Source organism: Staurois parvus, unplaced genomic scaffold (assembly GCF_062004578.1).
Source record: "Staurois parvus isolate SC_StPar_1 unplaced genomic scaffold, SC_StPar_1.0 ptg000827l, whole genome shotgun sequence".
Lineage (NCBI taxonomy): Eukaryota > Metazoa > Chordata > Amphibia > Anura > Ranidae > Staurois > Staurois parvus.
This window is the reverse complement of record NW_028318623.1, coordinates 8,193,619-8,210,494: the sequence shown is the minus strand read 5'-3', so window position 1 is coordinate 8,210,494 and position 16,876 is coordinate 8,193,619. Positions and strand designations below refer to the sequence as shown.

At 46.4% G+C, this 16,876-nt stretch overlaps 1 protein-coding gene across 1 annotated transcript in view; it reads right to left on the bottom strand.

Annotated features, from left to right (window-relative positions):
• LOC149443910 (cell adhesion molecule CEACAM16-like) overlaps positions 1-16,534 on the bottom strand; it is a 40,743-nt gene extending 24,209 nt beyond the window's left edge. Inside the window, exon 1 of the mRNA XM_089655237.1 lies at positions 16,489-16,534. Coding sequence (XP_089511363.1) covers positions 16,489-16,534 — 46 coding nt within the window. The remainder of the gene's footprint in view (positions 1-16,488) is intronic.
• Between the last annotated feature and the right edge of the window lie 342 nt (positions 16,535-16,876).

The following is a 16,876-nucleotide window of genomic DNA, read 5'->3' as shown; positions in this document are numbered from 1 at the left end:
TGTGAGGCCCGTAATCTGCCTGCACCCTATGTCAAAAAATTTAACACACCAGCAGTGTGAAGAGACCTGAAAGTGGCACATGGCAGCAGAGTGTGGCGATGGAGACAGCAGCAATGGGAGGCCGTACAGGGACCCATGAGAGACTCTGGACTTGGCAGCAGCATGAGGAGGCGGTATATAGGGGCCCATGGCAGATTAGGGGCCTGGCAGCAGCTATGTGAGGCCCGTAATCTGCCTGCACCCTATGTCAAAAAATTTAACACACCAGCAGTGTGAAGAGACCTGAAAGTGGCACATGGCAGCAGAGTGTGGCGATGGAGACAGCAGCAATGGGAGGCCGTACAGGGACCCATGAGAGACTCTGGACCTGGCAGCAGCAGGAGGAGGTGGTATATAGGGGCCTATGGCAGATTAGGGGCCTGGCAGCAGCTATAGGAGGCCCGTAATCTGCCAGCACCCTATGTCAAAAAATTCAACACACCAGCAGTGTGAGGAGACCTGAAAGTGGCACATGTTTGAGGCATGATTCATGGCGGATTTAGTCAGTTGTGTCAGGAACTGGTGGTTTGAAATCCAGACTAATCCACGCCTGATTCATTTTCACAAACGTGAGTCTCTCCACACTTTGGGTGGACAGTCGTGTCCTCCGCGGAGTTACAATACCTCCTGCCGCACTAAACACGCGCTCCGATGCCACGCTACTGGCCGGGCATGACAGCCTTTCAAGGGCAAATTCAGCTAGTTGGGGCCAAAGGTCAAGTTTCGTTGCCCAGTAGTCAAGGGGATTGTCTACCTCGGTTGGCAGGGTGCTGTCCAAGTAGGCCCAAGCCTGTTGTTTGAGCTCCTGCTCCAGGTCCACCTGATGCTGCTGCTGCTGCTGCGGCTGGTTAGTAGTTTCCTCACTGCGCTGGTGAAGAAAGCTACTCATCATCGACTGCAGACTGAGGCAGCCGCTGCTGGTGGAGCTGCCACTGCTCCTACCACCCCACCCCTCCCCTGCTGCCATGCCAGCGGAACGCGAGCGCACAGGGCCCACAGTGTCTGAGGATGGACGATGGCGCACAAAGGCAGAGACCAACTGACTACATAGGTGGTTTTTATAGTACGTAATTTTGGCCTCCCTCTCAGCAGGTGTGAAAAAGGCCACCATTTTGGACCGGTAGCGAGGGTCCAACAAGGTGGACAGCCAAAAGTCATCCCTCTGTCTGATGGTTATTATTCGGCTGTCGCTACGCAAGCAACCGAGCATGCTATGGGCCATTTGTGCCAAGGAATGCGAGGGACTCCCTGCCTCCATCTCCACAGCATACTGCCACGGTGCGTCTGGGTCCTCTGTCTCCTCCTCCTCCTCCTCTACCAGATGCTCCTGCTCCTCCACTCCTGTCCGCTGAGTGGAAAAACCACCCATTTCACTCAATAATTCCTGAGCACAAATGTCCTCCTCTACCTCCTCCTCTTCTTCCTGTCCTGCCCCCACAGGGGTCATGTGGCGTTGAGATCTGTGCGCCACGTCTACCGCACCCTGACCAGCCATTGTTAACAGCATTTGTTCCAGGACGTGCAACAGAGGAATGACGTCGTTCATCCCATAGTCCTGCCGACTCACGAATAGCGTGGCCTCCTCAAAGGGCCTGAGCAAGCGGCAGGTGTCACGCATGAGCTGCCAATGGCTGACATCTAAGTTACACAGGGGAGTACCTTTATCCGCTTGTAACATCAGGAAATCGGTGATGGCCTTTCGCTGCTCGTAAAGGCGGTCTAACATGTGTAGGGTTGAATTCCACCTTGTTGCAACGTCGCAGATCAGGCGATGCTGTGGAATTCCGTTCTGCCGCTGCAGCTCAATGAGGGTGTTCTTTGCGGTGTAGGAATGGCTGAAATGCATGCACAGTTTACGTGACATTTTAAGGATGTCTTGCAGTGGGATGGTGGATTTTAGGAACCGCTTGACAACCAGATTGAACACGTGAGCCATGCATGGCGCATGGCACAACCTTCCTTGACGCAGAGCAGACACCATGTTCTTTCCGTTGTCAGTCAACATGGTTCCGATTTTTAGTTTGCGCGGAGACAGCCATCTGTCGATTTCTCTGTTCATTACACTCAGCAGTTCCTCCCCTGTGTGACTACGTTCGCCAAGGCATACCAGGTGCAGCACAGCGTGACACCGTTGCGCCCTGCACATGTGATATGCCGGTCGGGTAATGGGACTTGGCACGGGGGTGGCGGCTGAGGACACGGCGGAAAAAGAGGTGGTAGAGGCGGACATGCTTGCTGGACCAAGGACGTGCAAACGTGGAGGCAAAAGCGTCGTGACCTGTCCAAGTTGCTGGTGCGGCTGTGCCGGCACCACGTTCACCCAGTGGGCCGTAAATGACATGTACTGTCCCTGACCGTAGTTACAGCTCCACACGTCGGCGCTGCCGTGCACTTTGGCAGAGACCGACATGCTCAAAGACTGGCCCACCATCTCTTCTACATGTGAATGCAGGGCTGGCACTGCCTTTTGGGCAAAGAAATGACGGCTTGGCACTCTCCACCGCGGCGCGGCACAAGCCATCATTTCTCGGAAAGGTGCTGAGTCCACCAGTTGGAAAGGGAGGGACTGCAGCACCAGCAACTTGGACAGGAGGACGTTCAGCTTTTGCACCGTCGGGTGCGTGCTCGCAAACTGTTGTCTCTTGGATACGGATTCCAAGAAAGACTGTTGACGGAATCCGAGAAGAGGAGTAGCAGGAGAAGGAGCATCTGAACGAGCGGAAGATGCCAATGAGCGACAACTCCCCTCAGCAGAGGTGTTGGAGCCTTGACTGGCTGATAGAGGGCGATTGACGACGTCGGGTGACGGAGCAAGTAACGGAGCGGGTGATGGAGCGGGGGCTGGGGCAGGCAGAACCGCCGTATGTTTATCACGGTTTTCCCAGGCCACCGAATGGTGACGCTGCATATGCTGACGCAACGCTGTAGTCCCAACATGGGCCCCCTGGCCACGCTTGCATTTCTGGCCACATAGTCGACATACGGCTACGTTTACTTCCTCGGGCGGCTTGAGGAAAAATTGCCACACCACCGAGTAGGAAACTTTGCCCCCGCTACTCTTCACTGGCTGACTGCTACTTCCTCCGTGCGCACCGGCACCACTACTGGCCGTGGTGGTAGGCTGCAGTGGAGCTGGTGCTCTACTCCGTGGACGTTTGGCTCCACTGACACTGATGCGACCCTGCTGCTGTCTCCTGGGCAACCCACCGACTGTTTTGCTCGCTGCCAAGCTGCCACCCTCTTCTCCTGATGATGCGGAAGAAATTGCCTGATGACGACGAGGCTGCCAAGTGCGATCAACCTCCTCATCATCAAGTAGGGTCTCCGCCTCACTACTAGCCCCCTCGGCTGCGTCTGGGTCAGGAGACAGACCTGTCTCTAGACCGGCTACCGAGCCACTCTCCTCGCCAGTACTTGTTCGCTTGGCTGCTGAAAAGGCCGATGTCTCCCCCCGTTCCTGACCGCCCTCTGTTAGCTCTTCCTCACTGTACAGTGGGGCTGAGCCCACAGCATGCGATACTTCGCTTGGTGAGGGAACAGCAAAGGACAGGGGCAGGTAGAGGACACGTGATTTCAGTGGGCTTGGTCCCGGGCCATGCCAACTAACGGTTGTGTCTGACGTACCCACCGACCGTTGGCTGTAGGTGTCAGAGGTGACCTGGGAAGAGGAAGACGACCGAGCCAACCAATCAATGACGGCAGGGTTGTCGGTGGAGACACGACCGCTGGATGACACCGGGAGCACTGGCCTCTGGCTGCGAATACTGCTGCCTCGACCCCTTCCTCTGCTGCCACGTCTGCTCGCTCCTAAAACATTGCCTCCTCTGCCACTCCTCTGCATGTTGTCTGACATACTATTTAATTCAACGATTAGGTGTCCCTGAGTAACAATTCTCTGGCACTCAGTAACAATTCTGTCTGTCCCTGAGTATGAATTCTGTGGCCCTGAGTAACAATTCTGTGTCTGTGCGAGTAACAATTCTGTGTCTGTGCGAGTAACAATTCTGTGTCTGTGCAAGTAACAATTTTGTGTCTGTGCGAGTAACAATTCTCTGGCACTCAGTAACAATTCTGTCTGTCCCTGAGTAACAATTCTCTGGCACTCAGTAACAATTCTGTCTGTCCCTGAGTAACAATTCTCTGGCACTCAGTAACAATTCTGTCTGTCCCTGAGTATGAATTCTGTGGCCCTGAGTAACAATTCTGTGTCTGCGCGAGTAACAATTCTGTGTCTGTGCAAGTAACAATTTTGTGTCTGTGCGAGTAACAATTCTCTGGCACTCAGTAACAATTCTGTCTGTCCCTGAGTAACAATTCTCTGGCACTCAGTAACAATTCTGTCTGTCCCTGAGTAACAATTCTCTGGCACTCAGTAACAATTCTGTCTGTCCCTGAGTAACAATTCTCTGGCACTCAGTAACAATTCTGTCTGTCCCTGAGTAACAATTCTCTGGCGCTCAGTAACAATTCTGTCTGTCCCTGAGTATGAATTCTGTGGCCCTGAGTAACAATTCTGTGTCTGTGCGAGTAACAATTCTGTGTCTGTGCAAGTAACAATTTTGTGTCTGTGCGAGTAACAATTCTCTGGCACTCAGTAACAATTCTGTCTGTCCCTGAGTAACAATTCTCTGGCACTCAGTAACAATTCTGTCTGTCCCTGAGTAACAATTCTCTGGCACTCAGTAACAATTCTGTCTGTCCCTGAGTATGAATTCTGTGGCCCTGAGTAACAATTCTGTGTCTGCGCGAGTAACAATTCTGTGTCTGTGCAAGTAACAATTTTGTGTCTGTGCGAGTAACAATTCTCTGGCACTCAGTAACAATTCTGTCTGTCCCTGAGTAACAATTCTCTGGCACTCAGTAACAATTCTGTCTGTCCCTGAGTAACAATTCTCTGGCACTCAGTAACAATTCTGTCTGTCCCTGAGTATGAATTCTGTGGCCCTGAGTAACAATTCTGTGTCTGCGCGAGTAACAATTCTGTGTCTGTGCAAGTAACAATTTTGTGTCTGTGCGAGTAACAATTCTCTGGCACTCAGTAACAATTCTGTCTGTCCCTGAGTAACAATTCTCTGGCACTCAGTAACAATTCTGTCTGTCCCTGAGTAACAATTCTCTGGCACTCAGTAACAATTCTGTCTGTCCCTGAGTATGAATTCTGTGGCCCTGAGTAACAATTCTGTGTCTGTGCGAGTAACAATTCTGTGTCTGTGCAAGTAACAATTTTGTGTCTGTGCGAGTAACAATTCTCTGGCACTCAGTAACAATTCTGTCTGTCCCTGAGTAACAATTCTCTGGCACTCAGTAACAATTCTGTCTGTCCCTGAGTAACAATTCTCTGGCACTCAGTAACAATTCTGTCTGTCCCTGAGTAACAATTCTCTGGCACTCAGTAACAATTCTGTCTGTCCCTGAGTAACAATTCTCTGGCGCTCAGTAACAATTCTGTCTGTCCCTGAGTATGAATTCTGTGGCCCTGAGTAACAATTCTGTGTCTGTGCGAGTAACAATTCTGTGTCTGTGCAAGTAACAATTTTGTGTCTGTGCGAGTAACAATTCTCTGGCACTCAGTAACAATTCTGTCTGTCCCTGAGTAACAATTCTCTGGCACTCAGTAACAATTCTGTCTGTCCCTGAGTAACAATTCTCTGGCACTCAGTAACAATTCTGTCTGTCCCTGAGTATGAATTCTGTGGCCCTGAGTAACAATTCTGTGTCTGCGCGAGTAACAATTCTGTGTCTGTGCAAGTAACAATTTTGTGTCTGTGCGAGTAACAATTCTCTGGCACTCAGTAACAATTCTGTCTGTCCCTGAGTAACAATTCTCTGGCACTCAGTAACAATTCTGTCTGTCCCTGAGTAACAATTCTCTGGCACTCAGTAACAATTCTGTCTGTCCCTGAGTATGAATTCTGTGGCCCTGAGTAACAATTCTGTGTCTGTGCGAGTAACAATTCTGTGTCTGTGCAAGTAACAATTTTGTGTCTGTGCGAGTAACAATTCTCTGGCACTCAGTAACAATTCTGTCTGTCCCTGAGTAACAATTCTCTGGCACTCAGTAACAATTCTGTCTGTCCCTGAGTAACAATTCTCTGGCACTCAGTAACAATTCTGTCTGTCCCTGAGTAACAATTCTCTGGCACTCAGTAACAATTCTGTCTGTCCCTGAGTAACAATTCTCTGGCGCTCAGTAACAATTCTGTCTGTCCCTGAGTATGAATTCTGTGGCCCTGAGTAACAATTCTGTGTCTGTGCGAGTAACAATTCTGTGTCTGTGCAAGTAACAATTTTGTGTCTGTGCGAGTAACAATTCTCTGGCACTCAGTAACAATTCTGTCTGTCCCTGAGTAACAATTCTCTGGCACTCAGTAACAATTCTGTCTGTCCCTGAGTAACAATTCTCTGGCACTCAGTAACAATTCTGTCTGTCCCTGAGTATGAATTCTGTGGCCCTGAGTAACAATTCTGTGTCTGCGCGAGTAACAATTCTGTGTCTGTGCAAGTAACAATTTTGTGTCTGTGCGAGTAACAATTCTCTGGCACTCAGTAACAATTCTGTCTGTCCCTGAGTAACAATTCTCTGGCACTCAGTAACAATTCTGTCTGTCCCTGAGTAACAATTCTCTGGCACTCAGTAACAATTCTGTCTGTCCCTGAGTAACAATTCTCTGGCACTCAGTAACAATTCTGTCTGTCCCTGAGTAACAATTCTCTGGCACTCAGTAACAATTCTGTCTGTCCCTGAGTAACAATTCTCTGGCACTCAGTAACAATTCTGTCTGTCCCTGAGTAACAATTCTGTCTGTCCCTGAGAATGAATTCTGTGGCCCTGAGTAAGAATTCTCTGGCACTCAGTAACAATTCTGTCTGTCCCTGAGTAACAATTCTCTGGCACTCAGTAACAATTCTGTCTGTCCCTGAGTAAAAATTCTGTGGCCCTAATAACGTTTCTGTGGCCCTAAGTAACAATTCTCTGGCACTGAGTAACAATTCTGTCTGTCCCTGAGTATGAATTCTGTGGCCCTAACTAGCGTTTCTTTGTCCCTAAATAACGATTCTGTGGCCCTCATTAACAAGTCTGTGTCCCTGAGTAATGGTTCTCTGTCCCTAAGTAACTTCTCTCTGTCCCCAATTCTCGTTTCTGTGGCCCTAACTCTGTCCCTGTCCCTAGTACAGAGCGGTCTGCCTCTGTTCAATGACTGCAGGCAAATGAAGATTTCCAAAATGGCCGCTATATATACCTCGACCATTACACAGTGCTGGCTGGCTGGCTGCTGATTGGCTGATGCGATCACATGTCGTTGAGGAATGCATTATGGGGCAGCGCGCCTTGTCTGCGCGCCTTCCCCGACATCCCCGCTCCGTCGCCGCACATGTCAGCCGCCATTTTCGGAAAAATTTCGATTCGCGCGTCCGAATTAGGCTGTTTTTCGGATTCGGCACGAATCGAAATTTTTCCGATATTCGACTCGAATTCCACTTCGGATACTTCGATTCGCTCATCTCTACTTGTCACATGTCTCAGAGGACTATGGGGAGGGGGAGGACAGCTTCTGCTTATAATCGCCTTAGGCGCCAATCCTTAATGGGTAGCGGGGGGATGAGGGCTTAAAGAGGAACTTCCCCTTTTGGGTGGAACTCCGCTTTAATACAGGAAGCTCTTTCACAGAGGCCTTGAGTGGTTTCATGCTGGATTACAGCATTATCTATTTTTTTCTATTGGTTGAACTAGATGGATTTTTTTTTTTGCTTGTTTTTTATTCAACCTTACTATTTCGTTATATACTGCACATACATGGAAGAACTACAAAATCACACTAACATTTCTCAAAATTATAACAGAACTTTACTTATTTTAGGAAGGTTCTCATCCCTTCCCTCTTCCTTCTTACACATTTGGCCATTAAATTTATTTAAAAAGTATAAAGGTATTCTTTTTTTTTTTTCCTTGCTAAATCCTGGCCAGGCCAGGTTAACATCTCTGGGCCAGACATACATGCAGACAAGAGCCAGATCTCTTGCACATTCTTGCCACTGCCTTCTGGGATGTGTGAAATAGACATTACTCTAGATATACACTATATTGCCAAAAGTATTGGGATACCCCTCCAAATCATTGGATTCAGGTGTATACAATCAAGCCCCTAGGCATGCAGACTGCTTCTACAAACATTTGTGAAAGAATGGGTCGCTCTCAGGAGCTCAGTGACTCCAAGCGTGGTCCCGTGATAGGTTGCCACTAGAGATGAGCGAATTTCTCAAAAATTCGATTCGGCTGATTCGGCGAATTCCAGTGTGAAATTCGATTCGATGCGAATTTCTTCGCTACGAAGATGACATATAAAAAGGGTTTCTAGGCTTCAGAGAGCCTTTAAATTAGTGCAGAACACTGTACCTTTAATTTAAATGCCCTTGGAGATGAGGAAAGAGAAGGAGAAGGAGAAGGATGAGAAGAAGGAGAAGGAGAAGGATGAGAAGAAGGAGAAGGAGAAGGATGAGAAGAAGGAGAAGGAGAAGGATGAGAAGAAGGAGAAGGAGAAGGATGAGAAGAAGGAGAAGGAGAAGGATGAGGAGAAGGAGAAGGATGAGAAGAAGAAGGATGAGAAGGAGAAGGAGAAGGATGAGAAGAAGGAGAAGGATGAGAAGAAGGAGAAGGAGAAGGATGAGAAGATGGAGAAGGAGAAGGATGAGAAGAAGGAGAAGGAGAAGGATGAGAAGAAGGAGAAGGAGAAGGATGAGAAGAAGGAGAAGGATGAGGAGAAGGAGAAGGATGAGAAGAAGGAGAAGGATGAGAAGAAGGAGAAGGATGAGAAGAAGGAGAAGGATGAGAAGAAGGAGAAGGATGAGAAGAAGGAGAAGGAGAAGGAGAAGCAGAAGGAGAAGGATGAGAAGAAGGAAAAGGAGAAGGATGAGAAGATGGAGAAGGAGAAGGATGAGAAGAAGGAGAAGGATGAGAAGAAGGAGAAGGAGAAGGATGAGAAGATGGAGAAGGAGAAGGATGAGAAGAAGGAGAAGGAGAAGGATGAGAAGAAGGAGAAGGAGAAGGATGAGAAGAAGGAGAAGGAGAAGGATGAGAAGAAGGAGAAGGATGAGAAGAAGGAGAAGGAGAAGGATGAGAAGAAGGAGAAGGAGAAGGATGAGAAGAAGGAGAAGGAGAAGGATGAGAAGAAGGAGAAGGAGAAGGATGAGAAGAAGGAGAAGGATGAGAAGAAGGAGAAGGATGAGGAGAAGGAGAAGGATGAGGAGAAGGAGAAGGATGAGAAGAAGGAGAAGGATGAGAAGAAGGAGAAGGATGAGAAGAAGGAGAAGGAGAAGGATGAGAAGAAGGAGAAGGATGAGAAGAAGGAGAAGGAGAAGGATGAGAAGATGGAGAAGGAGAAGGATGAGAAGAAGGAGAAGGAGAAGGATGAGAAGAAGGAGAAGGAGAAGGATGAGAAGAAGGAGAAGGATGAGGAGAAGGAGAAGGATGAGAAGAAGGAGAAGGATGAGAAGAAGGAGAAGGATGAGAAGAAGGAGAAGGATGAGAAGAAGGAGAAGGATGAGAAGAAGGAGAAGGATGAGAAGAAGGAAAAGGAGAAGGATGAGAAGATGGAGAAGGAGAAGGATGAGAAGAAGGAGAAGGAGAAGGATGAGAAGAAGGAGAAGGAGAAGGATGAGAAGATGGAGAAGGAGAAGGATGAGAAGAAGGAGAAGGAGAAGGATGAGAAGAAGGAGAAGGAGAAGGATGAGAAGAAGGAGAAGGAGAAGGATGAGAAGAAGGAGAAGGAGAAGGATGAGAAGAAGGAGAAGGAGAAGGATGAGAAGAAGGAGAAGGATGAGAAGAAGGAGAAGGAGAAGGATGAGAAGAAGGAGAAGGAGAAGGATGAGAAGAAGGAGAAGGATGAGAAGAAGGAGAAGGATGAGAAGAAGGATGAGAAGAAGGATGAGAAGAAGGATGAGAAGAAGGAGAAGGATGAGAAGAAGGACAGTTCTGTGACAGTTTCTGTCTATTTCTGACAGTTCTGGGACATTCACTCCATACAGCTGTTTCAACCGCTGTATGGAGGGAATGTCATGGAACTGTCAGAAATAGTCTATTTCTGACAGTTCTGGGACATTCACTCCATACAGCTGTTTCAACCGCTGTATGGAGGGAATGTCATGGAACTGTCAGAAATAGACTATTAATGACAGTTCTGGGACTCTGACAGTTCCATGACATTCCCTTCATACAGCGGTTGAAACAGCTGTATGGAGTGAATGTCCCAGAACTGTCATTAATAGTCTATTTCTGACAGTTCCATGACATTCCCTCCATACAGCGGTTGAAACAGCTGTATGGAGTGATTGTCCCAGAACTGTCAGAAATAGTCTATTTCTGACAGTTCTGGGACATTCACTCCATACAGCTGTTTCAACCGCTGTATGGAGGGAATGTCATGGAACTGTCAGAGTCCCAGAACTGTCATTAATAGTCTATTTCTGACAGTTCCATGACATTCCCTCCATACAGCGGTTGAAACAGCTGTATGGAGTGAATGTCCCAGAACTGTCAGAAATAGACTATTTATGACAGTTCTGGGACATTCACTCCATACAGCGGTTGAAACATTGTATCTATTTTTTTCCATAAATGACATTCTGCAGATACACTTAGAGGAGCGCTGCAGATACACTTTTTGCCGGCTTGGAATTATTCTTATTTTCATCCTACTTCTTCTTTTTCTTCTTATGAGGATGAGGATGAGGATGAAGAAGAAGAAGTAGGATGAAAATAAGATTAATTCCAAGCCGGCAAAAAGTGTATCTGCAGCGCTCCTCTAAGTGTATTTGCAGAATGTCATTTATGGAAAAAAATAGATACAACGTTTCAACCGCTGTATGGAGTGAATGTCCCAGAACTGCCATAAATAGTCTATTTCTGACAGTTCTGGGACATTCACTCCATACAGCTGTTTCAACCGCTGTATGGAGGGAATGTCATAGAACTGTCAGAAATAGACTATTAATGACAGTTCTGGGACTGTCCTTCCATACAGCGGTTGAAACATTGTATCTATTTGTTTCCATAAATGGATCCATTTATGGAAACAAATAGATACAATGTTTCAACCGCTGTATGGAAGGACAGTCCCAGAACTGTCATTAATAGTCTATTTCTGACAGTTCTATGACATTCCCTCCATACAGCGGTTGAAACAGCTGTATGGAGTGAATGTCCCAGAACTGTCAGAAATAGACTATTTCTGACAGTTCTGGGACTGTCCTTCCATACAGCGGTTGAAACATTGTATGTATTTGTTTCCATAAATGGATCCATTTATGGAAACAAATACATACAATGTTTCAACCGCTGTATGGAAGGACAGTCCCAGAACTGTCAGAAATAGTCTATTTCTGACAGTTCTGGGACATTCACTCCATACAGCTGTTGAAACATTGTATCTATTTTTTTCCATAAATGACATTCTGCAAATACACTTAGAGGAGCGCTGCAGATACACTTTTTGCCGGCTTGGAATTAATCTTATTTTCATCCTACTTCTTCTTCTTCATCCTCATCCTCATAAGAAGAAAAAGAAGAAGTAGGATGAAAATAAGAATAATTCCAAGCCGGCAAAAAGTGTATCTGCAGCGCTCCTCTAAGTGTATCTGCAGAATGTCATTTATGGAAAAAAATAGATACAATGTTTCAACCGCTGTATGGAGTGAATGTCCCAGAACTGTCATAAATAGTCTATTTCTGACAGTTCTGGGACATTCACTCCATACAGCTGTTTCAACCGCTGTATGGAGGGAATGTCATAGAACTGTCAGAAATAGAATGTTTCAACCGCTGTATGGAAGGACAGTCCCAGAACTGTCATTAATAGTCTATTTCTGACAGTTCTATGACATTCCCTCCATACAGCGGTTGAAACAGCTGTATGGAGTGAATGTCCCAGAACTGTCAGAAATAGACTATTTATGACAGTTCTGGGACATTCCCTCCATACAGCGGTTTCCGGCAAAAAGTGTATGTGCAGAGTTCCTCTATTCTGCAGATACACTTAGAGGAGCTCTGCAGATACACTTAGAGGAGCTCTGCACATACACTTTTTGCCGGCTTGGAATTATTCTTATTTTCATCCTACTTCTTCTTCTTCTTCTTCTTCATCCTCATCCTCATCCTCTTCTTCTTCTTCTGAGGATGAGGATGAAGAAGAAGAAGAAGAAGAAGAAGAAGAAGTAGGATGAAAATAAGATTAATTCCAAGCCGGCAAAAAGTGTATGTGCAGAGCTCCTCTAAGTGTATCTGCAGAATAGAGGAACTCTGCACATACACTTTTTGCCGGCTTGCAATTATTCTTATTTTCATCCTACTTCTTCTTCTTCTTCTTCTTCTTCTTCATCCTCTTCTTCTTCTTCTGAGGATGAGGATAAAGAAGAAGAAGAAGAAGAAGAAGTAGGATGAAAATAAGATTAATTCCAAACAGGCAAAAAGTGTTGTAATAGAGGAACTCTGCAATACACTTTTTGCCGGCTTTTCATCCTACTGCTTCTTCTTCTTCTTCATCCTCATCCTCATCCTCAGAAGAAGAGGATGAGGATGAGGATGAAGAAGAAGAAGAAGAAGAAGAAGTAGGATGAAAAGAAGAATAATTCCAAGCCGGCAAAAAGTGTATGTGCAGAGTTCCTCTATTTCTGACAGTTCTCTCACAGCTTCTTCACATGAACAGTGGTTGAAACATCTGTATCCTAAATGTAACTAATAGATACAATGTTTCAACCGCTAAACATGTGTTCCTTCTGTCAGAGAACTGTCAGAAATAGCGGAGCTCACTGCAGGGACACTTTTGCCGGCTGATCGGGAAATGTTCGATTCGCGCACCCGAAGTAGGCAACCGGCTGATCGGGAAATGTTCGATTCGCGCACCCGAAGTAGGCAAAATTTCGGTTTCGCCGCGAATCGAATATTTCCTGAAATTCGACTCGAATTCCGGTTCGCCTGGTTCGATTCGCTCATCTCTAGTTGCCACCTGTGCAATAAGTCTATCCGTGACATTTCCTGGCTACTAAATATTCCACGCTCAACTGTTAGTGGGATTATAACAAAGTGGAAGCAACTGGGAACAACAGCAACTCAGCCATGAAGTGGTAGGCCACGTAAAATGACAGAGCGGGGTCAGCGCATGCTGAAGCGCATAGTGCTCAGAAGTTGCCAATTATCTACAAAGTCAATAGCGAAAGACCTCCAAACTTGGTGTGGCATTCAGATTAGCACAACAATGTGTAGAGGGCTTCATGGAATGGGTTTCAATGGCCGAGCATCTGCATCCAAGCTTTATGTCACCAAATGCAATGCAAAGCGTCGGATGCAGTGGTGTAAAGCACACTGCCACTGGACTCTGGAAGCAGTGGGGACATGTTCTTTGGAGTAATGAATCACGCTGCCCTGTCTGGCAATCCGATGGAAATGTCTGGGTTTGGCAGTTGCCAGGAGAACAGTACTTGCCTGACTACATTGTGCCAAGTGTAAAGTTTGGTGGAGGGGGATTATGGGGTTGTTTTTCAGGGGTTGGGCTTGGCCCCCTAGTTCCAGTGAAGGGAACTCTTAATGCGTCAGCATACCAAGATATTTTGGACAATTTCATGCTCCCAACTTTGTGGGAACAGTTTGGGGGTGGCCCCCTCCTGTTTCAACATGACTGCGCACCAGTGCACAAAGAAAGGTCCATAAAGACATGAAGGAGCCAGTTTAGGATGGAGGAACTTGACTGGCCTGCACAGAGTCCTGACCTCAACTCGATAGAACACCTTTGGGAAGAATTAGAGCGGAGACTGTGAGCCAGGCCTTCTTGTCCGACATCAGTGCCTGACCTCATAAATGCACTTCTGGAAGAATGGTCAAACCTTCCCATAGACACCCTCCTAAACCTTGTGGACGGCCTTCCCAGGGGAGTTGAAGCTGTTATAGCTGCAAAGGGTGGGGCCAACTCAATATTGAATACTAACGGACTAAGACTGGGATGTCATTAAAGTTCATGTGCGCATAAAGGCAGGCGGCCCAATACATTTGGCAATATAGTGCATTTTATACATTAATTTGGGCTAGCTAATGGACTAAAATACACAAAAAAAAAGGTATGTGCTGTGGGGGTGTAATACCATGCGTTTTGGTGCAACGCAATCAATATCCATTGGCATGGTGCACTGTGGTGTCTTTAAGAATATATGACAACCTAGCACACAAGATGCAAAATATAAATTTAATGCAGCACAGCCGTATGAACCCAGTGTAAAGTGGCCAGCCATGGCCAAACATGAGCATACTATACACTCAGTTAGAGCATCCCATGCCAGGAACAGTACTGGAGATAGGGTTTCCCAAGGGGATGATAATAACGCCTTTGTACAGTTGTTAGGAAAAAAATGTAGAAGGGTGCTAATCATTTTTTTTTAAATGAAGAAGTAAATATGTCACAGGGAATGAGCTGGATTCAAGGAAAAAATTAAACCCCAGTGGTTAGCACTGTTTCCTTGAAGCTGTAGTGCCTTCTTCTGGTTAGACAGCTAGGTATATTTATTTTTTGGCTCCATTGTAGGAAATGGAGCAGTGACTGATTGTGTAATGCAGGCCATAGATGGGTCGAAAATTGGCCGATTTTTCTTTTAAAAAAAACGAACAATCGGTCGTTCAAGCGGCCGACGTTACCAGCAACGGTAAAAAAAAAAATCGGTCGATTTTCATCCCGTCTACAGCCGGCAAAAAGTGTCCCTGCAGAGAGCTCCGCTATTTCTTTGACAGTTCCTTGACATTTATAGCGGTTGCAACAATGTATCTATTTGTATCCATTTAGGATACAGATGTTTTTATTTTCGAAACAAATAGATACATTGTTGCAACCCCTATAAATGTCAAGGAACTGTCAAAGAAGAAGAGGAAGAAGAGGAAGGAGGAAGAAGGAAGGAGGAAGGAGGAGGAGGAGAGAGAGATACATTGTTGCAACCGCTATAAATGTCAAGGAACTGTCAAAGAAATAGTGGAGCTCTCTGCAGGGACCCTTTTTGCTGGCTGTAGACGGGATGAAAGTCGGCCGATTTTTTTTATCGTTGCTGGTAACGTCTGCCGCTTGAACGACCGATTTTTCGTTTTTTTAAAAGAAAAATCGGCCGATTTTCGACCCATCTATGGCCTGCATTAGTCTGTTTAGGGTTGAGAGTTTGATTAGTCCCACCTGCCTCTGAAAGAAGTTTCCAGAATATAGGGCTGGGAGATTCGAATGTTCAGTTGAATATATATCATACCCCAACCAATCTCTAGAAGGAGGTGTCCAGAAGGAGGCTGAGGAGGTGATAAATGTGCAGGATGCCTTAATAGGTTTTCTTTCCCTCAAGGGATGATTTCAGGTTTTCCTGGGGCTGCTGCCCCTTGAAGCAGTACTACTGAGACAAAAAACTGCAGTCTGGGCCTGAGGAAGATTGCCTGAGCAATAAATTTGCTGGAGGGCACTGTGCTAAAGTCCTGGGTTTGGAGAAGGTTGAAGGATCTATTAATCTCCCCCACTTATGAACTATCTGTGGATGTTTGATGCTCCTGGCAGCTCCTGGACCTTTCTAGGGACTGTTAGTTGTGGAAGTGCCAGAAGGGAACAAAGAGCTAGAGTTTTCTGTGTGGACTGCTGCTGTGGAGTCGTAGATATACTGGCTATTCCCTGCTACCTCCACAAAGTCTGCTTTGGAAAAATAAAGTGAGAAGTTTGTCCTCCTGCAGTTGTTACTGATTGTTTTGCAGCATCCTGTGACCATAAACTGCTCCCCTGTTAAAGTTCTTTAGCAATAAATACTAAAAAGACATCCTTAGACATAACCCAAATTGTTGGTGTGCGTGGCACTGTCCTTGTGTTACTGACAGACTACTGTAGGAGACCTGAGTATATTTACAGTGGTCCCTCCAGGGGTATGCACCACACAGCACTAGGGTTATCCGTATGAATCCCAACCAAGATACTAGTTGCATGCGGTTTGCGTGTTCTCAGTAGGCTTCCTCCAGGTACTCTGGTTTCCTCCCACGCTCCACAGACACACAGGTAGGTTCATTGGCTGTCTAAATTGGCCCATGTATGTATTCATGCATATGAGATAGGGACAGGGGCGGACTGACCATTTGGAACCTCGGGCACTGCCCGAGGGCCTGGGGTCAGTAGGGGGCCCCATGAGATGCCCCTGGTACCTTTTTCATAGGCTTTTTTGAGTTTGGGCAAGGTCGCAGGGCCCCATGATCCCCTATTGTCCAGGGGCCCCATGAGTTGTCAGTCCGCCCCTGGATAGGGATCTTAGATTGTAAACTCCTTGAGGTCACGGACTGATGTGACTGTATAATATATGTAAAGTGCCCCTACTATGTAAATGTCTTTAATAAACAGCATTGCAGCCAGGCAATCAAGAATAAGCACATCTGCCATTCTCAGTGTCAGTTGTTAGTCTTACCTAACACATCAACGCAGCAGCCAAACTGGTGTTGCCTGAAGACCATTTTTTTCCCGTTGACAAGCAGTCGTTATATAAAAAAAGTATTCCTGGCACCTTCTTCGTGTGAATGATTCTTCGGATCTTCAGGCTTCTCAGATTCGTTCTGTTGAACTGTTGCATTTACTAGATCTGTAAATTTCCAGTTACCTTCTAATGTATCTCTCAGTCTTCTGTGTCTGTTTGTGTCTGTCTGTGTACTCGGCAGCACAATAAATGAACCTTACAATTGGGGAAGTCATGTAATCCCTCACAGACCTCTACAATCCCTCAGCATTCTGCTATTTTAGAGAAAAGAGGAACTGGCACCTCCAATGACCTCAATAGAAACATTGTATATTTTGTATTT